Genomic DNA, 27323 nt, shown 5'->3' with positions numbered 1-27323 from the left:
ATCATCTGACTCAGAATAACACCCAACTTAAAACTTCTGAGTTGTTTATTTTTAGAATATTATGCACTTTTGGACTATTATGTAATTTTAGACAGTGCTTGACTGGATAACTGAAATAAAAAAAAAGTGAAGCTAGTACTGTCGTGGTGGTACATTTGCACCTCTGATTGTAGCACTTTAGAATCAGAGGTAGGCAGAGCTCTGAGTTTGAGGCTAGTCTGGTCTACACAGTGAGTTCCAGGATAGCCAAGACTATATAGTAGGACCCTATCTCAAAAGAAAAAAAAAAAAAATGTAAAACCTAGGGCTGGAGAGATGGCTCTGCGGTTAAGAGCACTTAGCCAATTTCCAGCGTCTATAAGGTGGATCACAACTCTCTGTAATTCCAGTCCCAGGGGGTCCAATACCCTCTTGTGGATTCTTTTGGCACCAAACATGAACTAGTGCACGCGCGCACGCATATACACATACACACACACACACACACACACACACACACACACACACACACACACAAGCAAAGCACTCATCTCATCAATAAAAATACATCTTTTTTTTTTTAAAGTGAAATCATTTCTGGGGTGTGGGATGGGGGTGTAACTGTTCATGAAAAGATTAAAAAAAAAAGATAAAAAAGCCTTTCTTCCTACCTTCTGTGCAGAGAGAGGATGGCATTCTGCCCTTTTAGAGTCAATCCACATATCCTTGCTTTTATTTAAATCAGAGCTTCTCTGGGAACAGCCTGGCAAGTTAGGCCTGCCATTAAAAAACAAAAAACAAAACAGATGAAGCTTCTCATAAAAAACATGGAACTGCAATAAGTTATCACCACTTTTTCTCTTATATATTGCAAGGTCACCTCTTAGCTTAATTGTATAGAAACAAATGATGCTCAGGCATGTTAAGTCACCAGGCCATGAACTATCAAACTTAACTAGATACATCTCCAGTACAGACAACCTTAGACCCTAAGGGTCAAAAACACTGAAAGTTACTTAAGAAGTTTATGTATTTAATATTAATGTACATTTTATATTTAACTGCAGGTGCAGTGGTATACACCTGCAATTCCTGCACGGTGCACTCTGGGGTGTTCAAAGATCTAGGCCACCCTGAGCTACATTAACAATTGAAAAATAGTTCACTCACAGACAGGAGAGATGGCTCAGTGGCAGAGGACACAGGGTTTGGTTCCCAGCACCACATATGAAAGCTCAGAACTGTCTGCCAGTCGGGTTTCAGAGGGTACAATGCCTTCTGGCCTTCTCTGGCATTGGATGAAGGTAGTACACATATCTGATACTTTCAGGCAAGACAGGTGCAAACGTAATTTTTAAAAATTGGTTTCATGCTGGGCAGTGGTGGCTTATGCCTTTAATCCCAGCACACATGGAGGCTGAGGCAGGCAGATCTCTGAGTTTGAGACCAGCCTGGTTACAGTGAGTGCCAGGAGAAGCTCCAAAGCTACACAGAGAAATCCTGTCTCAAAAAAAAAAAAAAAAAAAAGTTTCATGATTTTACTTTCTCAACACTGCAAAAAGTAATTAATGTTATTGTCAACTATAGAAATTATGATGCCAGACAGACTTAAACTGTTGTATCTGGAAGAAAAGGCTAAGGAACATTACCTTGGCAGAAGTATGCATTAATTTTTATATTTCACCTCACACCCTTATCCCCTAAAACATGCTCTTTTAAAACCGGTTGAAATTGGAGACCCATGGGATGAATTTCGTCTATATGTTTGGCCTATGGAGTTAGAAATTCTCTTTCAGTGATATTTAAAATGTTTGTGCATAAACCACCGCCTGGATTGCTACCTTAGAAAATTCCAGCACTTCATCATTAGCCAATTAGTTCCTTCTAAGAGTTGCCATGGAATGATTATTCTCTTCTACCTACAGCACTTAAGCCAGCTGGTTTGGAAAAAAAACTCCAGCTTGTCCCTCACAGGTGGTCAGGCGCAGTCGTTGTGTAAGAGGGTGACTTTCAGCCGGAGACCCTTGGAAAGTGGCTGGGAGAGTCACAGCCTGGAGCCTCAGTTTCCGTATCCGTAAAACCGGCTTATAACTCGCTTCTAAGTGATGGCGATTGCTGACTGAGCCAGTAAACTGCTGGGCAGACACCGGTCTCAGAGGCGCACCCCTGCAGCCACCCCTGCAACCTAGGCAGGCGTCCAGAGGCCCGCCCTGAGATCTGGCGGAGAGGCGCGAACCCAGTACCCGCCGCGTTCTCGGCCCTCCCGCCCGGGACCTCGCGCCCCACCGAGGTCGGGCCCTGCTCGGCGCTAAGAGGCGTGGCCGGCCCTCAAGCCCTGAGCGGCGGCCATGGCCTCGGTGGCGGAATACAAGGGCCTGAAGGCAGGCTACTACTGTGGCTACTGCGAGTCCAGAGAGGGCAAGGCGTCGTGTGGTGAGTGTCCCGCCGTCCGGGTGGTCTTAACCGCCTCCCGCCAGGCTCCTGCTACGTCCCGACGGGTCCCTGGCGCGGGGTTAAGGCCATTGGTCACCCGGGTCCAGCTTCCCGGCCCCATTCGTCTCTCCCCAGCCGGCCTCCTCCTTCCCATCTCGGTCTTCCCACCTCACCCTCACAGATGATAGCCGTCCCTCACAGAGGACAAACGGAAATAGCGGAAGGCTGCCCTCAGTCAATATGGCGCGGGCGGCGTCAGTCACGCAGCTCGCCAGGTCTTTCCGGCCCGCGAGCGCCCGAGTGGCTTCGCGCGATCTTCGAAGGCGCGCGCACTGCATTGTGGGGTGGTGGAGGCGGCGGCGGCGGCTGCGTTGGGCTGAGTGGCGGTGAGCCGACGGGGTCCGAGGCGATGGCTTCCTGGAGCGCGCCTGCTCCCAGCCTCATAGAGTATTTTGAGGGCAGGTCCCTGTACCAGTGTGGCTATTGCAAGGATGACTCGTGCAGTGTCTCCTACGGTGAGCGAGCCTCTCTGGCGGGCGTGGGAAGCCGGCAGCTGCGGCTTGAGGGACTTGGGCGGCCGCAGCCTGTGGAGCATCGGGAAGAACCCCGGGAATGCTCCGCCCTCGTTCCCGTCCGCGAACAGCTGCTAGTCTGAGACGGGAAGGGAGCAGAGGCGATTGGGAGGTTCCTTAGAGCTGACTGCTGCCCTGCATCCCTGCGCCCCGCGTTGGGTGCGGCACAGCCAGGGGCCTCCTGCTGCCTGAGTGGAGGGGCGTGTGCGTGGACACCTGCGCACTGTCGTCTTTGGATAAGTGTCTGGGAGAACGTACTAGAAAACAGGGTCTCTGGACAGATGGTCCCCATCTGCTTTATATATTTTTAAATCAGAGATTCATACCATGCCATTTTGTCAACCCACCTCGGAGACCATAACAAAATCAACCCACTGTGTACTGTCAGGATTCAGGTTTCTTTTCTTTTTGTGGTTTTTCGAGGCAGGGTTTCTCGTTGTAGCTCTGTGGTAGACTAGGCTGGCCTCCCAGGTGCTGGCATCAAAGGCGTGTGCACCAACCATGGCCTGGCTAGGATTTAGGTTTCTTAAAGATTTGTTTGTCTACTGAACCTTCGTACTTGTCTGATGTGTCATGATTGGCAAATATGAAATGTAGGCTGAACGATTTAGGTAATTCAACAGGTGGGAAACTGAAAATATAAATTTAGGTTAGACATTTGTGCATTTTGAAAGACTGTTAGGGGTTTGGTCAAGTATGCTGGGCAGAAGTAGGCGAATCTACTCAAGTTTGAGAACAGCCAGATCTACATAGCGAGTTCCAGGATAGCCAGGGCTACAGAGAGAAACCGTCTTGGAAAAATAGAAAAAAGAAAGTGTTTATTAGGGATCAGTGTGTTTTTAGTGGAGCTGTGGTTTTGGTAGACAGTTACAAATCCTTGAAAGTGCCATTATGGAAAAATGCTTACAGCATAGGGTTAAATAAGATAAACAGGATGCAGATGATTACGCCACAGCTGAGAGGAATACAGCCAAAAAAGAAGCACATCAAATAGGGACAGTGGCTGCCTTTGAGTGATAGAGAATTGTATACGAGAAAATTGGCCAGTGTAAAGTTTTGTGTTTCACGATTTGTGGAAGAAAATTCTTTATTTATGTTGGGTTTTTCGAGACAGGGTTTCATTTTACAGTTACATACAGTCGGTCATGAAGGGAAGGAAGGGAGGAAGTAGAGACAGGAACCTGGGAGCAGAGACTAAAGCATAGAACTGGCTTGCTGACATTTCTCTTGGACTCTAACACCGTTTTCTCCCCTTCTGCGTGCCATTCTATAAAGCGTGTTCCTGTACTTATCTCTGATACAATTTCCTTAATTTGCAAAAGGAAGGAAAAAAAATCCTTGTCTTTTTAAACTTTATTTCAGGTATGCCCTTTACATCTCATCATCCTTGTTTTCTTCCCATAGTTTCAGTTATTCCACTGTATTGCTAATGGCAGTTTCCCTGCCATCATCTTTTTGTTCCCTTGGGATTTGAGTTACTGTCACTTTACTTACTTTGAATGAGTATTTCGATGTATATTTTCCTATTGTTATTCATCAAGCCTGTGTTATACATATTGTGCATATCAGTTATTAGAACTAACATACCTTTGTGCTGGTTAGTTTTTTGTCAGCTTGACATAAGCTTGAGTCATCTGGGAAGAAGAAACCTCAACTGAGAAAATGCCTTCATCAGATTGATGTGTAGGCAAGTCTGTGGCATTTTCTTCATTAGTGATCGATGTAGGAAGACCAAACTCACCGTGGCTGATGCCACCTCTGGGCAGGTGGTACTAGGGTGTACAAGAAAGCAGTCTAAGCAAACCATGGAGAGAGCAAGCCAGTAAGCAGAGTTCTTCCGTGACCTCTGCTTCAGTTCCTACCTCCACGTTTCTGCCTTGAGGTACTGCCTCCATATTTCCTTCCTCCACTTCCTGCCCTGACTTCCCTTCATGATGGATTGTAAACAATAAGATGAAATAAACCCTTTCTACCCCAGGCTACATTTAGTCATGGTATTTATTGAAATAACAGAAAGCAAGCAAATGACAACTTTTAAATAGGTGAGACCAGTGTGTTAACTCATTGGAGATATTAATGAAAGTTTGTGTGATGAAGTCCAATTCCAATGAGAATCTAGATTTATATCATAGAGACAATTTATTGATCTTCAATTAAATTTGAATCATGTTCGATGTGTTTGACTCTTTAGTTAGAATGGATTTTTTTTGTTTGTTTGAGACAGGGTTTTTCTTATGTGTCCCTGGGTAGCCTGAGTTCATCATTATGTAGCCAAGGCTGGCTTTGAACTCATAGACATCTAACTGCCTCTCCCTCTTTGAGTTCTGGGATCAAAGGCATGTGCCACCACAACCTGACTTGTTTTTTGTGTTTTTTTGACACAGTGTCTTATGTTACCCAGGCTGGCTTTAGATTTATTATATAGTTGAGGTTGGTCTCCTATGCTTTCTTGGTCCATCTGCCTCCACCTACCTTTACTTCCTTAATTCTGGGATTACAGGTTTGTGTCACCACTTTTATTTTAGGATGATACATCTTATTTTCATTTGTGTTGTATGCATTATGTTCAGTGTGAAGTACATACAAACTTTTTATTACTCCAGTCACAACATTCTATAATTTTAGTCTAAAATTGTCATCTTTATTTATTTTATTTATTTTTGAGACAGGATTTCTCTGTATTGCTTTGGAGCCTGGTCTGGAACTTGCTCTGTACACCAGGCTGGGATTAAAGACGTGTTCCACCAACACCTGGCCCATTTTTATCTTTATTAATGGTTTTTTTTTTTTAAATTGTGTGTGTGTGTGTGTGTACACACACACACACACACACACACACACACACACACACACACACACACGGCTTTACTAGAAAGCCCTGCCTGGAATGCACAGAAATCCACAGAGGTCCACCTGTCTCTGCCTTTGGAGTACTGGAATTAAAGGTGTGCATTAGCACACCTGGCCTAATTTATCTTTTTTTTTTTTTTTTTTTGAAAGCACTTAGAATTTTAAAAAGAAGACAATAACACAATGCAATGTTCTGGAATTAACATGGTACTTACTTTTTCAGGCATGTGGGCACATTCTTTGACAGTGCAGGATTATCAGGATCTTATAGACCGAGGATGGAGAAGGTAAAGCTATTTAACACAAATCCTTTCTGCTATTGCTCAGTTGCATCTTACACCTGCTCAGTGATAATTGCCTTAAGAATATCTTATATCTTAAGTTGTAAGGAAGTTTAAGTTTAAGAAAATGTTTATTATATTCTTTTGTATAGTTGATTTGTCCTCAGAAATTTATTTTATAAGATTTATTTGTTATTATGTATAGTGTTCTGGATGCATTTATGCCTGCAGGCCAAAAGAGGGCACCAGATTTCATTACAGATAATTGTGAGCCACCATGTGGTTGCTGGGAATTGAACTCAGAACCTCTGGAAGAGCAGAGCCAACTTAGCTGCTGAGCCAGCTCTTCAGCCCTGTTCTCAAAAATGTATTTTCAATGTTAAAAAATTATGCATAAAGCAAAATACATTATAATGAGCCTTGTGTGTTTATTACTAACCGTGGACAGTTACTGGAATTATTCTAGTCTTCACTAATTCTCTATGCTGTCTCTCCTCTGCAAAACATTTGCTAGCAGGTTATATGCTAATTATTATTGTAGAAAGCATATTGGTACAAATATATCTAAGAAGAAATGGTTTTCCTTTTAATTTTATCTACCATGCCTTTATCATTGTATAAAAAAATAATACTAATTTTTCTGCTGAGTGTGGTGTCTCAGCCTGTAATTCCAGCACTGGGAAGCACAGGTAGGTGGATATCTGAGTTTGAGACTAGCCTGGTCTAAATGGGGAGCACCAGGCCAGCCAGAGGTACATGCCCTGTCTCAAAAAATACAAAATGTAATTTTTCAATGGTACTTGGCACTCATTTAAAGATTTGTTTCCAAAAGATTTTTACTCTGTGTGTGTGTGTGTGTGTGTGTGTGTGAGTGAGAGAGAGAGAGAGAGAGAGAGAGAGAGAGAGGGAGGGAAAGAGAGCAAGAGAGCAAGCATGAGCTGGTGAGCTTATACATGCTTGGCAGCAAGCACCTTTACCTGATGACCTGTTTTCTAGATTCACTTTCTGTTTTTGTATGTTGTTTGGGTGTACTTGTATGTATAGGCTGACTGATTGCTCATCACCTATGTATTGTAACAGGGTCTCTCACTGTGTCTAGAGTTAGTGCCATTTTGTCTAGTTAGGCTAGCCAACCTTGTTCCAGGGAGTCCCTATCTGTGCCTCCTGCAAGCCAACATTACAGATGGCAGCCTGGCTTTTGGGGATCTGAACTCTAACTTTATGCTTACACAAAAGGGCTTTTATTACTGAGCCATCTTCCCAATTCCTAGATTGTCTTTTTAAAAATTTAAGTTTTTATGTTTACTTATTTGTGTTTGGATATTGGCTACTGTGTGCTACAATGTATATGAGGTCAGAGGACAACCTATGGGAAGTTGTTCTTTCCTTCTACCATGTGGGTTCTGTCAGGTCATCAGTCTAGGCAGCAAATGCCTTCATCCACTGAGTTACCTCAGTGACCCAAGATTGTCTTAAACGCACACATGCACACAGATACACAATACCCAGCTCATTAATTGATTCTGTAATTGTTCATACATTGTGTTTTCTTGGTAGTTTTTTTTTTTTTTTTCTTGTGACAATGTTCACTATGTATCCCTTGACTGGTCTAGAACTTTTTTTGTAGACCTGGGGTCTGTTTCCTGCTTCCTTAGTTCCGGGATTAAAGCTATACACCACTAAACATGGGTGGATAGTGATTTTTAAGTAACTTTTTTTTTAAACATCTTTTAAAAAATTATTTATTTTATGTACATTGGTGCTTTGCCTGCATGTATGTTTGTGTGAGGGTGTCAGATCTTGGAGTTACAGGCAGTTGTGAGCTGCCATGTGGGTGTTGGGGTTTGAACCCCGGTCCTCTGGAAGAGCAGTCAGTGCTCTCAACTGCTGAGCCATCTTGCAAGCCTGAAAGTTTCTTATATAAATGTAAACAATATGAACCATTAAGTACTGATGCCAGTATTCTCTAAAGCTGAGGTTGAGCATGCCAATCAAAATGTTAACATCCATTAAATTTAATGTGAGTCTCAAAATGTTGATGGAGGTCAGATGTTGTAGCATTTTGGATGACACAGTAAGGATCCTTGTTAAGGTAAGAAGGAGCCATTTAGGGATTTTATATGAGAGCAATATGAGGAAATTTGTTTTGGAAAGGTTCATTTATAAGTCAGAGAGATATTTGAGAGTTGGCAGGAAGATAGAATTCCAGAGAAGAAACAAGGGCTTCTATATTACCTTAGTGGCAATGAAGAGAGGACAAATTTAAGATATGGTTTGCAAGTAGAAATCTTTCTGATAGCATATAGAGGTGAGTTAGAGATGTAGACACATGCTGTCCTCAATATACAATAGTCTGAAATGACTCTGAAGTTCCTGGCTTGAGAAGTCAATCACTGGTTCTGCCACCCACAGGTCTACAGTGCCTATAAATGAGGCTTGTTTTGTGGTATTTTATGCTGGCTGTGTGTGTGTGTGTGTGAGAGAGAGAGAGAGAGAGACCCTGAGCAAGGTCCATCTGTCTCACAGCATCATGGGATCATGGGCATTTTTAATTTTAAAAAGATTTTTATTATTTTCAAAATTGTGTATGGGTGTGTTTCTGTGTGGTGCCATGTACATTTGAATGTGGATACCTGCAGAGGCTGGCGGTGTTGGAGCCTCTGGAGCTGAAGTAATGGGGTTTGAGTGCTGGGAACTGAACTCAGATCCTCTGGAAAAGCAGTACATGCTCATAGCCACTGAGCCGATGCTTCAGCCTCATCACACAGATTTATTACTGTCTCTGTGGCACTAATACAGTACAGGTGAAGACACTGAAGGAGTTGCAGGTGCTGGTGAGAATGTAATCAAAACGATTGACCTTGTGCTTCTGTTGAGGCTTAGGAAAGAAGAAGGTGGTTTGTTTTTTTAAGCTATAGATTAGATTTTTTACCCTTATCGTGAGTTTTTCAATTTATTTTGGTACATGTGAAAAGTGTATAAGACGTTAACAAGCTATTTTTATAATTTTAGAAGTGGGAAATACGTGTACAAGCCTATCATGAATCAAACATGCTGTCCTCAGTATACAATAAGGTAAGGATCTACAATACAAAGATTGTGCCTATTTAAAGTGGAATCTTAAGCTTTTAAATACTATTTCTATTTTAGTAAGAAGGTATAAGGAAAAGGATAGTATATGAATTATCTTTTCTACATACTGATTTGAAATCCACGTATTGATAAATAGATTCTAATATTGTTTAGTTAGTTCTGCTATAAAGATATGAAAAAATACTTTGTCAGCTAGTGGTAAATATTCAAATTATTATTATTTTTTTCCCAAGACAGGTTTTTTCTGTGTAGCCCAGCTGTTCTGGAATTGGCTCTGTAGACAGGGATTTGTCTGCCTCTGCCTCCTAAGATGTGGGCTACCATTGTCTGGCAGAGTCTAGTTTTTTTTTTTTTAATGGAAGAAGTAAACTGATTTGTCCTTTGAAAGTGAATGTCAGTTGCAAATAGCTTCTTGATTAAGGGTGGGAGCTCATGTCCATTTTTCCTTTTCAGTGCCAGGACCCTGTTTTAGTAAGGGTTTCTATTGCTGTAGTGAAACACCATGACCAAAAGCAAGTTGGAAAGAATAGGGTTTATTTGGTTTATGCCTTAATCATTAACCTAAACCACAGTCTATGCAACTCATATAGAACTCAAGTGAAACTCATCCTAGCTGCATGACACTTTCTTATACTTATTTCTGTCCTTTGCAGCCTCTGCTTTATCAGGGGCGGGGCCAACACTGTATCCTACCTTTACCTATATTAATTTCCCACTAAACTAATCTCTATCATAATCCCTTACTATTTTGTTAGAAATCCTTAATCATCAAAATTCTATTTAAACATTATTATATAAAATCATTACTTCAATTAAACAGTACAGCTTAAAAGGAAATCATCTTAAGAATAATCTGTAGGTAAAAATGCCCAGTAGAATGGGGTATTTCCATGAGATAAACATACTACATTAAAGGCAGTGGGAATCTTCCTATACCCATTCACATCATGTCAGATAACAGAAAAATAGCAGGGGCAAACAAGTAAAGGCACAGCAGTGGCCAGAGACATTCTGGAGCTGAAGCCCTTGGGGCCTTGCCTATCTGATATTTCACGCATCAGAGCCTTGCTTCCTGGTGGGCTGAACTCCTGAAGCTCAAGTGTTATTGTCATCTGCTGCTGCTCTGATATGGCCACTGGCAGGGTTTCTGTTAGTTATATATTGCAAAAGGAAGCTTGTCTGGTGATGGCTGAGTGAGACACTGATTTATAGTGTATAGGGTATAGCAGAATGTTGTTAGGAGTCAGTTTATTGATATGCTCTTTTAGCAGAACAAATTTATTTGATTTTCCCCTAGCCCATGACCTATCCAGTCTGATTCATGTCCACATGAACAGTGTCAGGCATTCCATTTCATGGAGTGAGTCTTTTCTCCAATCACGGTGGGTGGTTACTCCCACATTTTTTGTACCACAATTTTACCAGCATAGCTTGCAGGCAGGTCATGGAGTTTGTAGCAGGGTTGATGGTTACCTTTGTCCTCTGGTAGCATGCAGAGTATTTTCTAGAACCATGAATACCAGTTAGTAGGTGTGAAGGCTCTAGTCGGGTACCAGCTCAACTTCTCTGTGTTAAGTGAGATATGTGTTGTCTTCAGCAGTATGGCCTTCACATTAGTTTGTGGGGAATGACCAGTAGTCTTGGCAATAGCCTGGGATATTTAGGGCTTTCCATGGAGCCCATTTGGTCAAGGACATCAATTGCACTGATGTTTCACTTGTTGGCATAAGATGTCTGGTTGGGGCTTTGTCGCTCCCGGTATTTGATGACTCCATTTTTATTTCTCTCTTTCTCCATGCACACACCTATATATGAAGCTTCTAGAGTAAAAGGTTTCTATATGACCCCTCAAATGGACCTTAGTGTTAGTTGTTCCCCCCACATTCCCTCTCTTAACACTTATTATCCATTCTCCTCCCCATTTAATCCTATTCTAGTTTCTTTACTCTTCATATCTATATATTTTATTTCCCTTTCCTTGGGGGAATCCTCCTCTCAGTAGTTCCTTTCTTGATACCTAACTTCTGTGGTTATATGGATTATAGCATGCATGTTGAAGGCTTAAAAGCTAACATTCATGTATAAGAGAACACACACACACACACACACACACACACACACACACAGAGAGAGAGAGAGAGAGAGAGAGAGAGAGAGAGAGAGAGAGAGAGAGAGAGGGGAGAGATAGACTTAAGTGAATCAGCCCAACTTTATTCCAGAGTATAAGGAATATTGTGTAGAGTTGCTAGTTGTAAGAGGCCATGGGAAAATAATCAGTGAAAACTAGTATTTAACAAGTTGACCCATCAGATGTATAATTTCCTGATGGGAAGCCCCACTTGGCTTTTAAATGACTGGTTGTTTCTGTCCTTAACTTTCTCAAGTGCCACTACTATAGTTTCCAAATAAGAACAGTTGTGGAGTTCTTTCCACAGTCCTTTGGTGTTATGAGTTACACTTATTGGGCATGCATATCTCTGTGGATGGTCAGGAAGATGATTTCTGCTTAAGCTGTATAATTTTGATGAATAGAAATAATACTAGGATTTTTACATTACTCAGAATGACATGGGATTCTCAGTCACAAAGACAGCTTTCCACACAGACAGCTAATTTTATATTTCACTAAAATTGAAGCATTTACAGCCAGTCCTCTTGTTGTGGTGATTCCCAACCATAAACTTATTTTCATTGCCACTTTATAACTGTAATTTTGCTTTTTGCCATTTTCCGAAATAGGATTTCTCTGTGTAACAGCCCTAGCTTTGTAAACTGAGCCTTGAGCTCAGAGATCCACCTTCCTCTGCTTTCTGAATGCAGGAATTAAAGGCATGCGCCACCACTCCCTGGCTAATTTTGTTACTTTTATGAATCATAATGTAAATATCTGTGTTTTCCAATGGTCTTAGGTGATAACTGTGAAAGGGTCATTTGACTCTCAAAGAGGTTATGACCCACAGGTTGAGAACCACCAATGTAGAGAATATTGAATATCTTACTGGTCTTCATTGTTGGTTAAGATTCAATTTTGGTTACCTAAGTCAGTTACTACTTATATATGTTTTCCACCTTCCAGTATTTGTTGCCTTTTCCTCTTTTTCCTCTGGTTTATGTTCTTTTCTCCTTTTCCTTCTTGTCTTTCTTCCTTCTTCCTTTAAAAAAAAAAATCTCTTAACTGTAGTTACAGTGAGTTTTAGAGTAGGATTAAAGGCTGCTTTAAATTATATCTTTTATAAAAACAAAACAAAAAATTCTAGGCATGAAATTTGCTGCAATCTACACTATGCTATTATTCTAAACTGACCTTACTAAAAACTTTTAAACTATTTGCTTGTTTTTCTAGGTGTCATCCTTTACAGTTTCAGCCATCCAAATCTCACAAGAAGGTTTTGAAAAAAATGCTGAAATTTCTGGCTAAAGGGGAGATTTCGAAAGGCAATTGTGAGGGTAAGAAGAGATGTGCTCTGGAAACTATTTACTAAACTAATGTATCTCTCCAAGGCTCCCATTTTTGCATGTCTAACTCAGGTCAGGCAGGGAAGGAGACTGTTATAACACAATCCTATACTATTAATCATAAAGCTAATGACACTGATGACACTACCATTTTTCTCATTAGAGTCTCCTAATGTAGGAAATACGTACTGGGAGAGTCTGTCTTTAGAAAAAAATTGAGGGTCATTGTTAAGGTGATTTTTTGAATTGAAATGTTTGTTATTCAAATGCTTCTGACTTGCTTCTAATGATATCCTTATGATGTAAATAGAGGAGCAGATGCTCAAATGCATGTATACAAAATGAACAGTTAACTTTGCTGAATAAAGACCAAGTGGGAGAGATAATTCAGTAGGTAAAAGTACTAGTTGTGCAAGCCTGACTGCCTGATTTGGATCCCTGGAATCCAGTTAATAGGCTAGAGGAGGTGTTATACCCCTGCAATCCTGGCATTCCTAGTAGAAATGGAAGCTGGAGATGAGAGAATTGTCTCAAGCTTGCAGTCCAGGACACAGGCCTGGGCTACACACCTCAGTAGAAAAATAATAAGAGACCCACCTTTACAAAGTAGAAGGCAAAGACTGACTTCCAAAAGTGGTCCTTTGTCCTCTACACAGAGCCTGCATCACACACACACACACACACACACACACTCAGGCATTCACTCACTCATGAAACATATGCACACACTTTTCACTATGTAGTATTTTATGAAATTGTCTCAATTATCTGATCAATTTTAAATTATCAGTGATTTCCCTATATGTAAAAGATTATATTATTTTACTTTTCGGTGTTTTACCTTTTTAAACCTTGTAAGCTTTCCTATAAGCTATACCTAATATGGGGAGTATAAGACTTGGTAGTGTAATTCTCTGAGCTCTTTCTCAGTGCTGCTGTAGGAAGCACCTAATCTTGGGAAGCCCCTACCCTAGTCTTAGTTTATTCATTCATTCCTCAAGTAGGTTTTGGATGTCTGTGGGTGTCATGGTCTTAAGCACTGGAGAAAATGGTTGGCCCAGCAGCTAAATTCTTTGACTTCTTGCACTGCTCTGAATAGATAACTTGGAGTAGGATTGGCTTAACTGGGGTCAGCAAAGAAGCCAGAAGGCTTGATTTTAGAGGTTAAGTGCTAATTAGAGCCTTGGAAATAGTTTTGGTGTAGTTTTGGAATATTATATGTATATCATCATAAGAAATGTCTTGAAATTTTTCTTGGTGTCTAAAAATCATAGTCCATATGTAAATTGATGACTGCCTATGTTTTCACGTGGCCTGTACATTTGGCTCTTTGTTTAACTTGTTATGGGCTTCTCATTTGTGTCTAAAACGGATTTTGTAGGAGGTGACATAGTCATCAGGCTAAGGGGAAGTGGTTGAAATCTTAGGTCACAATATTCTTTAGAACAAAATTAGCTAGATCAGTTGGATATCCGTCCGTCATTGGGAGCTTGACTACAGCTGGTACAATTATGGAGGTACATTTTCCTGCTAGAGTGCCATGTCTCAGATCTAGTAACTTCCTTGCTTTAAAAGGCAGGAGAGTGGATTTGGTAGATGCACTGTAGTAACAGGGTTCCTTACAGTTATATTAATCTTAGGTGTGTCAGATGATGTATGTAGCTGATGATGGGATTTCATTTTTTCTCATTTGCAGATGAGCCCATGGATTCTACAATGGAGGGTGCTGTTGCTGGTGACTTTGCATTAATAAACAAGTTGGATATAAAATGTGATCTTAAAACACTCAGCAGTGACCTCAAAGGAAGCATAGAGAGTGAAGAGAAGAAGAAAGAAAAAAATTTAAAGAAAGACGGATCTAAAGAATTAATTCATCCACAAGCTATAGAGAAGTTGGGCTCTGGTGAACCATCACATTCAATCCAGGTTCATACTGGTCCTAAGCCAGGTAGTGTATGTTTTGTATCAGTTGATAGTTATACCTAAAGAATGATTAGATTTTCTTGTGTTGTTTTGGGAAGTGGAGTTGGGCAGGAATTTTGTTTTGTTTGTTTTCATTTTTCTTTTTTCCTTTTCTTCTTTTTCTTTTTCTTTTCAAGACAGGGTTTCTCTGTGAAATAGTCCTAGCTTTCCTAGAACTCACTCTGTAGAGCATGCTGGCCTCAAACTCACAGAGGTCCACCTACCTTTTCCTCCCAAGTGCTGGGATTAAAAGTGTTTGCCACCACTGCCTGGCTTGTTTTCATTTTTCAAGATAGCGTTTCTCTCTGTAACTGTTGTCCTGGAATTTGCTCTATAGACCAGGCTGGCCTTGAACTCAGAGATTAGCCTCCCTCTGCCACTCATGTACTGGGATTAAAGGCATGTTCCACCATGCCTGCCTTGGGGAAAATTTTTAATCAGATTAATAAATTATTTGAGGGTTGGTTACTTCAGAGGTGGTTTTTATTAGTGATATTAGTGATAATAGGGCACATGGTGATTAAATGAATTTAGTAATTGATATTTAAATAGTTCCTTGCTTGTTTCCTAGTTGGGATTTTCCATGAAGCTCTCATCTATTTATTTCAAAAGCAGTATAAATTTTTGATTTTTATTTACCATTTTTTAAAATAACATGTAGCAATGATCAGTTAGACTTCTTTGATATCAGAACTCATGAATTGAGACATATTTTCTGCTGCTGTTGCAACAACTCTTAAAGATTGGCATCTGCATCCTTTGACACAATTCTTGGAGTCTGACAGCTTCCTTACTCTCTGTTACAATGCTCCTGGGTCATCTTGTACCTACCCTTCATCAGGTTGCACAATACCTGGAGATCATAAACTAGACTAGAAGTCTGTAGTATTACACTTAGCTTAGTCATTGCCTTCTAGGTCTTTTCAGTAAATAGGAGTTAGGGGTCATAAGTTCGTAGTGACTTGTCTTTGTAAATTTGTTGGGAGTGGTCTTTGTGGGGTTTCATAGGAACCAGCTGAGCAACCCCAAGTTTGTACCTGAGTGGGGGAGAGTGGATGAGGGAAAGGCTAGCTATAGATGATAAAAAAAGACACAGAATAAAAGTCAGGAGGGCGGATCAGTCAATTCTGAAATGCCAAGAGTTTATTTCTCAACACTCTTATATACCTTATCCAAAAGGGGGAACACAGTATTATGTATACAAAACAAACAGACTTTTCTTCCTCACTTATTCTAAGGGTTCAGTAACCACACCTTAACTCCAGCTTCTTGTTCCCTAGCCTTGAGGTCAGGAGTAGCCATACCTCAGATTCAGCTTCTCCTTCCCTAGCCTTGAGGGTCAGGAGTAGTGACACCTTAGATTCAGGTCTGTTTTTATTTAGACTAAGACAGCCAAACATCCTTCTGTAGCCACACTTTTGACCTTTAGGTCTTATGACTTGCTGAGGACAGTCCTTGTGCCAAGATGGAGTACAGCCATCTTTATGGGCACCCACAATTTGTGACTGGAGTGTTCTGTGTTTTACTACTTATTTTCATTTGGTTTTACAGTTGTGTCTTCCATACTCAGAAACCTGGGTTCATAAGGTCATTATTAGATTGGAATATCACATGACTACTCATTTGTTTATCCCGTAGTATATCAGTTTTAGAGTATTAATGACTACTCTAGTAATGGGGAGGTGGCTCCATTGGTAGAGTTTTTGGATATTTAGGGCTTATGTAAAAAGCCAGGCATGGCAGATTATGTCTGTAATACTCTGAGGAGGCAGAGACACACAGATTGCTAGGGCTTGCTGGTCAAGTTTTGTTGAATCGGTGAGCAGGTTCAGTGAGAGGTGCTGTGTTAAAAATATCATGGAAAGCTGGTTGAGGTGGTGTTTACATTTAATTCCAGTACTTGGGAGGTAGTGGCAGGTAAATCTCTGAGTTCAAGGCCAGTCTGATGTACATAGAGAGTTCCAGGTTAGTTAGTGCTACATAGTAAAACCCTGTCTCAAAAATTAACAAAAGGAGAAATGTGATGGAGAGCAACTGAAGAAAACACCTAACATTGACTCCTGGCTTCTGTGTGTGTATGCTCACATGGATACACAAACATAAGCACACACAGCTTTACTTCCAGGATTAAGACTATTGAAACATTAAAACTATTTTCTTGCCAGGTGTTGGCGGTGCACACCTTTAATCCTAGCACTTGGGAGGCAGAGGCAGGCGGATCTCTGTGAGTTCCAGGCCAGCCTGGTCTACAGAGCTAGTTGCAGGACAGGGTCCAAAGCAATACAGAAAAACTCTTGTCTCGAAAAACCAAACCAAACCAATTTTCTTACTGTTTTCCCACCTCCCGAAGTATAGTTCTCATTAAAAATGTGAATTAAGAATCTTATAGACTAGGAATCTGTGGAACCTGAAGTTTGTAGGTTTTTTTTGTTTGCTTGTTTTTGGCTTTTTTTTGTTTGTTTTATTTTTGTTTGTTTTTAGCAATGGCTACAGGCATATTCTCTTGGAATGAATTAGAACTTATGCAGGTTTGCTGTGCTATTCAGATCATTTGAAGTAATATGTAATACTTAAGCTGCTGAATCTCTGGGCATGTAGTTGGTGTGGCATACTGATTTTACGTTGATGGTCTGTTTTTATCCTTTAGGGCTCAGCATTCCACTGTCTCTTGTTCTCATACCATGACAGTTGTGGGTTCTCCCTCCTCTTTTCAGACTATATAGTCCTGGTTAGAATCACTATACAGATGGGGCTAGCCTGGAACTATCATACCCACCGCCTCAGCTTCCCAAATGCTGGACTTAAAGGGGTGACTCACCCCACCCAGATAGTTTTAAAGAACTATCAGTTAATGCATGATCTTTTAATTAGAATAAAATTCATTAACCTAAACTTGTTAGCACTAATTAGAGACATAAATATGTTAAAATGAGCAAGGATTCTTATTTTCATTGTTATTCTAGTATTTTTTTTTTAATTGAGCTGTACATTTTTCCTCCACCTCTCCCCTCCCATTCTCCCCTCTCCCATTCCACCTTTTTCACCCACCCCCATGCTCCCAATTTACTCAGGAGATCTTGTCTTTTTCTCAAGAATTCATAATTAAAAGAAAACCCACAACCACCACCCACCAGAGTTTGTTCTAGATTAAAAAATGTCCCTAGAAATGTGGGCCAGAGTGGCAGAATTTTGATCTTTTTTTTTTTTTTTTTTTTAAAGATTTATTTATCACGTATACAGTGCTGTGTGTGCGTGTATCCGTGTATCCCCACAGGCCAGAAGAGGGCATCATATCTCATTATAGATGGCTGTGAGCCACCATGTGGTTGCTGTGAATTGAACTCAGCACCTCTAGAAGCCCAACTAGTGTTCTTAACCACTGAGTCATCTTGCCATCCCAAATTCTGATTCTTAATGTAATGATTTCTACTTGCAGAAAAATGGGCAGATATTTAAAATGGATGGATGAATGAATGAACAAATGGATGTCTTTCAATAATAGAACTGCCTTGAGAAATTTGAATGACTATTTGACTTCTTTGATTGCTCCTATGTCTGGGATAGAATTTTAACGATCCTGTGAAACTTAAATGTGAACTTCTGTACTTAACTGACTTAACTGTAAAATCTATAAGAATTGACAAAACATTTCTAGGTCAGATGCCATTAGTCTAATATTTTGACATTCTTTTTTAGGTAAAGGGGCTGATTTGAGTAAGCCTCCATGTCGAAAAGCAAAGGAAATGCGGAAAGAAAGGAAAAGGTTAAAACTCATGCAGCAAAACTCAGCTGGAGCCTTTGAGGGCCTCCAGGCTCAAGGTCAGCCAGCGTCTTTGTTACCAAAGGCTAAATCCAATCAGCCCAAGTCACTTGAAGATTTAATTTTTGAATCTTTACCAGAGAATGCATCTCACAAGTTAGAGGTACTTACTTGGAAGGTTTTTGTGTCTGTTTGTGTTTTGTGTTGGCTATTTTCTCTGAACTAATACATAGCCATTGATGTTTAACTATTTAGCATTTATGTTACAGTGAGTTCACTGCTATTTGAGAAAAGTATTTAAGAGGTTTTGAAAATATTGTAGGCAACTATTATTATAATTGTTTAAAAAGTTTCATTTGTAACATGTTATTAAGCAGGGTACTTTGGCTTTTTGTGTTACTTGATTGCAATTAAGTAGTTTACAAAAAATATTTTAAAATTAATTTTATCTTAGAAATTAAAATGGCAAAAGTTTAGATCATAATAAGTAAATCAGTTTTATTGTAACATTCCAACCTAGGTCTTGATCAAGGTAGCACCCCAGTGTCATATAATACAAACCTGAACTATACTACTGTTTTAATTAGGGTTACTATTGTTGTGACAAAACATCATGACCAAAAAGCAAGTTGGGGAGGAAAGGGCTTATTTGGCTTACATTTCCATATTTCTGTTCATAATCAAAGGAAGTCAAGATAAGAACTCAAATAGGGCAGGAGCTGATACAGAGGCAGTGGCAGTGGAGGGGTTCTCCTATTGGCTTGCTCCCTGTAGCTTGCTCAGCCTGCTTTCTTACAGAACTCCAAGGATGGTACTACCTGCAATGGGCTAGACCCTCCATCATCAATCAATAATTAAGAAAATGCCCTACACACAGAGGAAGGCACTGGGGAGGCAGAGGCAGGTGGATCTCTGTGAGTTTGAGGACAGCCTGGTCTAAAGAGGGAGTTCTAGGACAGCCAGGACTGTTTGACAGAGAAACCCTGTCTCAAAAGATCAAAACCAAAATTAAGAAAAAAATCTTAACCAATTTAGCTAAATTTTTTTGTGCTGAGTTCCCATTTTTTCCAAGCTGTTTCATATTTCAACAACTAATTGGAATTTTCAATATTAATTATACATAATAGAATTATTTTCTAAACATTAATCATAATTTAAAATATTCCTATGCTTGATTGAATTTGTAGTTTAATATTACTCAAGAATATTAATGCTAATCTTGATGGTGCTGAAGAGATTGCTCAGTGGGGAAGAGTGAAGATCTAAGTTTGAATCTCTAGCACCCATGTAAAAAAGCATGGCCCTGTATGCCTGTAACTCCACTTTTGTGGGGTTTAGGCTGGTAGCCAACAAGATCCCTGGAACTTGTTGGCTAGCCAACCTACCTAGCCAAAATGGTGAGCTTCTAGGTCAGTGAGAGGCATTAAGAGATAGAGCAGTGGAGCTACATTCAGCCTGCAAAGCCTAGGCATGTGTACCCACACACTCATGTGCATGCACTAACCCACACAGACACACAGAAAATTAAAAAAGGATCACTATAGGTATATTTCAGACAAATTTTAATTACTTTGACTATTAACACCTGCTTGTTACTTTGATATAGATATTGACTTTCCTGCTTCCAAAGTTGTAGAGAATTGACCATACTACTTCAAGTATTTTAAGAGGTTTTTATTCTTTGGCCATAGGTAGCATATTCAGGGAGTCAACTACACCTCAAATAATAACAGTTCTATAGGTATCAGCATTTACATTTTTAATATGGTAATACCCAGGGTGTAAGCTGTTTGTTATCTGCTAGCTATCACTCTTCCCTTTGCCAACATGAAGTGCCCAGTTATGCCCTTATTGTAGTGCATTTGATTTCCATTTGCTACTATTTTACTAATGCATCTTAACTGTTAGTATAGTCCTGTGCACAATTACCATTTCTAACTTACCTTCATTTAAGACCCAGAGAGCTTCATTTACTTGTCCAAGATGTTGACATTATACAGCATAAAGAAAACATAATTGTTTACATTTAACTCTACAGTGAAGTACACACACTTTGTGAAAGTTGCTTTTCATAGTTAACATGGTTAGTTGTAGGTTTAGAGTTAATAATGAGGACTAAAAGTCCCCAAAGGTATCGTTAACAGTGTTTAGTGTTTCTGACGACTGATTTTTAGTAAGTTGTGAACAACTAAAATTAAGAGTGTTTATCAGTGCTATGTTTACAGTAGAGATAGAGGTATACAATTTGTCAGAGATGAGGCTTAAATATACAGAGTATCCTCTTTTGCTTTCTCCTTTAAGTAGACTATATATTATAGCATTAACTTTTTCTTCATTTACTAACTTACTTTATTTTTAATGTTAAAATATATGTTTATGCTTTAATATTTGTTGAAACATTTTTTTTTGGATTGGGAGTTTCTATTACTGCATATTCTTCAGAAGTGAATCAATGATTGAATTAATGAACATTGTTTTTTAACTCCTTCTGAAGGTGAGGGTGGTGAGATCTTCTCCACCAAGTCCTCAGTTCAAAGCCTCATTTCAGGAGTCTTACCAGGTCTATAAGCGTTACCAGATGATTATTCACAAGGATCCACCTGATAAACCAACTGTGAGCCAGGTCAGCTTGCCAAGTATGAGATCTTGGTTTAATTACACTATATTTTTGTTTATAATATCCAGTTTGTAGCATATCTGCACAAAGATAAGATTGAGTGAGTGAACATTCTGTAAATGTGAATTCACTATTGTCGTGTTAAGTGCCAGTTATACCCAGAATTTCAAAGTGGAAAGTCACATGCGAAGTTGCCTTTATTCAAAGCTGCTGTGTATGGACACATTTATCTATAATGAGTGGTGGAGCTTCACGTTAAATACCCATGAGAAGAAGGTGTATGTGGCTTGGTGTGTTGTTATGCTTCATCCATGTTATAAACTTGTAGAAAGCAGCTCAGTTATTCCCTATTAACTGAATACCCAGACCTAACAGAGATATGAAGGAAAAGGAAGGCTGTAGAGGTCTTTAAAAGACATCCTTCTCCACTTATAATTTTATATAGCAGTTAATTTAAAAAGTGTGGAGGTGATAAAAGCCTAAACGCTTCATTCAGTAGAGGGGTAGAAGTACTGGCTAAGACCAATTCATAACAGTAGTGGTGGCTAGTGTATTTGACAACACAGATAGAGAACAACCAAAACAGAAACAAATTGGCTCTTGTGAGTTTAAGGTTTTCATGAATGTTGATAGAAAGTTGGCACTCAGGCCTAGTGCCATTTAGCTCCACTCCTGCTATTTTATGACAAATCCTGGGCTGAACTTTGGAAATGGTTTGTGGAGATCTTCCTCTAGCCTCATCTTCAGAAGCGTGTCTACAGGTTGAGTTGGTTCAATAGCATTGCCTTATATTTTCCTTGCTCTGAAGGTGAGGCTAGTACCTGCCTCCTTTGAGGATCCAGAGTTCAAGTCATCCTTCAACCAGTCCCTTTCTTTATATACCAAGTATCAAGTGACCATACACCAGGATTCACCTATTAATTGTGGAAAGACTGAGGTACTGTCTCTTAAACATTTTTCCCTGTATTGACATGATTGTAAAGAAACACAAAATATATTAGCTATTAATTAGAGCTGATGACTGTGAGTCTCATGTTACTGAGCTTTTGTGGAAAGGATTCAGACATAGCATTTTAAATCCTTTAATAAAAAGTAATTGTAAATTCAAGAGGTTTTCTTACACTGTTTTCTCACCAGAATCCTGAATACAGCATTATTAGGGGTTTGTTCTCCAGCCTAGTCAGCAGACATCTACTGCCTATCCCATGACGTGAAAGAACCAAACCTGTCGAGATTATTGTGTAGAGCATCATCTAACAAGCACATGTTGAGGGCCTCTGTTTCTCAGTCTGTGGATGTTAAATGAGGTAGAGATTCTACAGTTGTAACAGTGGAATAGCAATGTGTTGGAATAAAGGCATAGCTGAGCATGGGCAGATGAGTAGGAGTACATCTGGACAGAAAGAGAAGGGTGTTCTGGCAACAGTTTGAGCATGATCAACTCTGTGGAGGCTGAGCTACGTGGTGTGCCCAAGGAACCACTATTTAGCTTAGTGTGGTCAGAGCATTGGCTGTGTGGCAGGTGATAAAGAGAACAAATGAGCTGTGCAGAGTTAGTTAGGAGCCAGACTTCTTTTAAAAGTTATTTTGGAAGTACCACACTCCTAGTTGTCGTTACCCATTTTCAACAGTTCTCACTATGTTTACTTTTGTCTCCCTCTTTATGCTCTTTGCTATTTTGTTGGGTTATTTTTTTTCCAGATCAAAGCCAATGTGCCATTTTGTCTGTTAGTATCTGTCTTGACTTACTCAAAAAGTTTGATAATGAGCCAAGACAATCTAGGACATATTAAAAATATGTATAGAATAGATTAATTGATAAGAAAAATGAACTTGATAGGCAACAGAAACCAAAATTGAACTTTTTTCTTGTGCTGGATATTGTATTGTGTACATGATAGGCAAGCATTGTACCAGTGAGCTACAACTTAGCCCTTGAAGTGATAATTTTCTTTTTAAACAAGAGAATTTTACTTGTATATATAATTCAGAACTAGCCTTATTCCTCATGGGAACGACAAGTCTGTGTCTTGAGCTCATTGTCTTCCAGTCATACTTTTCTCTACAATTGTTTATTCTCAGAGTCACTTCTGGCCATAGAGATGGATGCTGCTACTGTAGTGCACCTCATTCTAACAGTCTAGACCTCAACCTTTAACAACCAGCATGATTCCTTCCCAGAGGCTTCAGTGAACAAGGCAAAAGGATATCTTGCCTGGCTAGAACAATGTGGACTTTAAAATACCTGAGCCATATGTCTTATAGAGGAGGGAGTAATTAGTAGCATGCTTGATCATTTAAGATCCTGCCTGGTATGAAGTCCCCATGGTGGCAGACATACAAAGGAAGTCTGTATTCAAGAATGGCAGAGCCCAGAGGGCTTGGCTCGGAAGATTTTACCTGTATTTTTCACTTTTGTAAATCTCTTGCCATTTTGTTCCTCTGATTCTTTTCACTATTTTTTTTGTTGTTGTTTGTTTTTTGTATAACATTTAAAATCCTCTTAAGATTTCTGAGTCCTAAAGATATCTTGAAATTGCCTAATCTAGAACTTACCCTATGAATTTTACAGGATCTAATTCAGATTTATATTAACTCCATTCCTTGCATTTACAAAAAAGTAGTTTCTCTTGTCTATTCCCTTTTTGTGGTATTATATTATTGTTAACACATTTTATGTATGTGATAAATTAGTTGTATTTTATATAATTTTGTGTCTTAGGACTGGAGAGATGCTCAGTGGTTAAGAATATGTGGTCTCTAGACCACCTGTGTTCAGTTCCTAACACCCATATAGGGCAGTTCACAAGGGACTGTAACTTTAGCTACAGAGGATCCAATACTCTCCTCTGACCTCTTCAGGCATGCACACATAACAAACTTTCATGCATATAATTAAAAATAGCAATAAAGCCCCCAAAATGTTTGTCTTTTATAAGCTGATAAAAGGGATAAGAATAAGTAAATATTGGGGCTGGAGAAATGGTTTAGCAATTAAAAACACTGGCTTCTTTTCCAGAGGATCTAGGTTTGATTCCCTTTATCTACATGGCAGCTCACAAACATCTTTAACTCTAGTCCTAGGGGTATTTGATGCCCTCTTCTGGCCTCTGCAGGCTCTACTTGCCTGTGACACACATACATGCAGGCAAAACACCCATAGTCATAAATAAATAAATGTTTAAAAAGAATAGTTATTTATAATTTGTCTTATTAAGCTTATTTGCTTCTTCTGGTTTTTATCTGTTCCTGTTGATTTAAGACTACTTAGACTGGTGTCACTTCCTAACTCTGGTACAGTTTTAGCCCTGTTCAGCTTCATTTCAGCCTTACTGTATGCACTTTCTGTATGTTACTGCCCCAACAAAACACATTATTTTTACCCCAATATGTTAATTTTCCCCATATGTTAATTTTTTAAAATTGTGATTTGATGACTTTGACATTAAAAAAAAAGAAGTCTGAGCATTGGCTGCTCTTGTTCTTGCAAGGAAAACTGGGTTCAATTCCCAGTACCCACAGTTCTAGGGGGTCTGTTGCCCTCTTCTGGCCTCTGTGGGCACCAGGCACCCATGTGGTACCCAGACTTAGATGCAGGCAAAAAAATGCTTAAACACATAAAAAGATAAAATAAAAAGTTAAAAAGTGTCTAAGCCACTTGGTTCACCCAGGTCTCCGCTTCAGCCCTGTCAATCCCTGGCGTCTCATTTCTCTTGCCACCATTTGAAAACTGAAGGACCTGAAAAGAAGCCCTAGTGTCATGACCCTTGTACATGTGCTTTTGCTGTTGATTCACGAAGTCATCTTGTATGAATGTGAAATTTGTAGTGATGGCGGTTATAGGGGGTTATATAGCTCATTTTACAAATTAACTTGTAGCCCTCCCTATGACAAGGCCCTTCACTTTTGGCAGTACTTACTTAAGGGAAAGTTGCTTATATTCAAGTACATGTGATTGGGCAGCCAGTGGTGGTTCCTTTCTGACCACCAAGACAGGGAAGGAGCTGGTGGCCTGTTGATTTGCTGCCTGGCTCCCACCACTAGGTGGTAGTCTAGGCCTGAAACACCTTTGCACTTCCCTTTTGGCTCAGTGCTCTTCCTATGTGATGTGCAGCTTGATGCTGGCAGCCCATGACGTATGGAAAATGCTATTCCTGTTTGTTAGACATACTTGCTTTGATAAAAGTGCAAGCACAAGTAGTTCATTTCCTGGGAATGGTTTAAATGTCTTAATGTTATTTAACCCAGAGAAACTTATAGCTTGCTTTTCTTTTGGTAGTTCTACTCCATTTAGAAAATTATTCAATGCATCAAAGTTATGTTGAGACCAATGTCAGTTATGCAGAGACCAATCAAATGTAGTCACATACTACTTTACTTTATAGATACTGTACTCTTCCTTCTAATTAGCTGAATTGGTATGATGGCAGGATCTAGTGTTTTGAATTTGGGGAAGGTACTGGGGATTGAACCTAGGTTCTGATGCGGCATGTACTCTACCATGGCCTCTAAATAAAAATTTAAACCTGAGTTAACAATAGAACTCTTTGGTAATTAATTAAAAATTGCTTTTTATGAGCAATTTCAAAGTTAGAACTCAATGGTATATTATAGTCAGTCATAAACTCTCTAAGAATTTGGAATTTGCCACTGACAGTAGTTAAATTGCCAAAGGCACTGTTGACTTTCCAGTGTAATGGTATTAGTACTTTACAGGGAAACAAGGAAGGGGAGTTCAAGCTAGCTTAGAAAAGAAATCTTTGCTTTCTATTTTTTATTTGCTTAAATTTTCAGATTCTCAACATTGTCAGCACCATATGTAATATTAGCAATAAGAGGATAAGTGGATCTTATATGTAGCTTAACCTCTTTCTCTCTCCTTGTCTCTCTCTCTCTCTCTCTCTGATTTTTGCGACAGAGTTTCTCTGTGAAACAACCCTGGCTGGTCTGGAACTTGCAGAGATCCTCCTGCCTCTGCCTCCTAAGTGCTGGGATTAAAGGTGTACACCACCACTGCCCAGCTGAACTTTTCTTATATATAATAATTTGTTCAAAGAAACACAAGTGGTTAGTGCAGGGCAACATGTAAGAAAGTTAGTACTGTTTACATCAGACCATGGGGCTGAAGTTGGCCTAAATAATTCATATAGACTAACTAACATCGGTGAAGGAAGTATTAAAATAAATTTTCTAAAGAACCGAAACATTGTGTGTTCTCAGAAAATCTAAAATGACAACTTTTCCGTGTGTATTTTGTTCTTGTCTGTTCTCAAACATAATATGCCCTCGGGAATATTTGCTCTTGCTGTATTTCAGCATCCCTGTGCCCCACCATTGTCTTCCCCACAGAGTTACTGGTCTGTGTCACCTCTTTTCCTCTTTCTTGCTTTCAGTACTTGTATTAGTTTGTCTAGAATTCAAATTTGTTCCCCTTTTAATTTTGTGATATATTTGTTAAAACATATAAGGTACTGTTTCAGAGGCAACAATTGAGCAACTCAGTGAATAAATCAGGCAAAGATCTTTTGCTTTTGTGGAGCATCCATTGGTGGAGTAAGACTAGAATGGTCAGAGATAGTCATTAAACAGCAAACATAATGGAGTAGTTAGTAGTTGCAGGTTAGCAGGTGTTACAGAAAAGGTAGATATAAAGGTGGTTTGGAAATACTGGCCGTTAACTGGAAAACCAGGTTACTAAGTTTATTGTTAGTAATTTAGAAAATGGAAAGTGACACATGAGAGATGCTTTGGTAAAATAATTTAGGATATTTATTGTTTTAAATTATGTGTATGTGCCTTTGTGTGGTTATGTGAGCACAGTACTAGCTGAGGCTAGAGGTTTCAGATCCCCTGGAGCTGGAGTTACAGTCAGTTGTGAGCCATGTCATGTGGGCTTTGTGAATCTGAACTCAGTCAGGTCTTTTTCAAGTGCAGTACATGCAGTATGAGTTACTTCTCTAGCCCCCAGGCACTTTTTCTTTCTTCGTGTTAACCAGCATTGTTTTCTTCAGGGACTTTGGATCTGAACTCTAGTTAAGTATAACTTACCTAAGTACAGTTAACTATTGTAAGTAATTGTGCATACTTCTGTTGATTTTGAAAGTTGAGGAATGAAATGAAAGCTGTGAAATGGTTTGTTTGGCATGAAACAGGTGGTAATTCTTTTTTTTAAAGTTATTACATTTATTCTTTTATTAGAGGCTGAGAGATAGATTGTAGGGCATGTACTATGATGTTTAAGTGAAATTCAGAGGACAGCTTGTAGGAGCCAGCTCTGTTTTCTTTTAGATTTGTTCATTTTATTCTATGTGAGTGCTTTG

The 27323-nt window shown here is 39.5% G+C and overlaps 1 protein-coding gene across 6 annotated transcripts in view; it reads left to right on the top strand.

Moving 5' to 3' along the window:
- Positions 1-2247: 2247 nt before the first annotated feature.
- The window catches only part of Ate1 (arginyltransferase 1), a 109342-nt gene continuing 84266 nt past the window's right edge, over positions 2248-27323 (top strand). Inside the window, exons 1-8 of one of the 6 annotated variants that reach the window (XM_051193153.1) lie at positions 2248-2412; positions 6058-6121; positions 9128-9190; positions 12552-12655; positions 14361-14612; positions 18323-18549; positions 20881-21009; positions 21812-21940. In XM_051193153.1, the coding sequence (XP_051049110.1) occupies positions 2328-2412; positions 6058-6121; positions 9128-9190; positions 12552-12655; positions 14361-14612; positions 18323-18549; positions 20881-21009; positions 21812-21940 (1053 nt within the window). In that variant the 5' untranslated portion in view covers positions 2248-2327. Of the gene's footprint in view, positions 2413-2578; positions 2928-6057; positions 6122-9127; positions 9191-12551; positions 12656-14360; positions 14613-18322; positions 18550-20880; positions 21010-21811; positions 21941-27323 lie in introns of those variants that run through there. The other 5 variants (XM_051193148.1, XM_051193155.1, XM_051193154.1 and 2 more) reach the window with 5 other exon arrangements.

The sequence above is a fragment of the Phodopus roborovskii genome, unplaced genomic scaffold (genome assembly GCF_943737965.1).
Source record: "Phodopus roborovskii unplaced genomic scaffold, PHOROB, whole genome shotgun sequence".
Lineage (NCBI taxonomy): Eukaryota > Metazoa > Chordata > Mammalia > Rodentia > Cricetidae > Phodopus > Phodopus roborovskii.
This window is presented reverse-complemented; position numbering and strand designations above follow the sequence as displayed.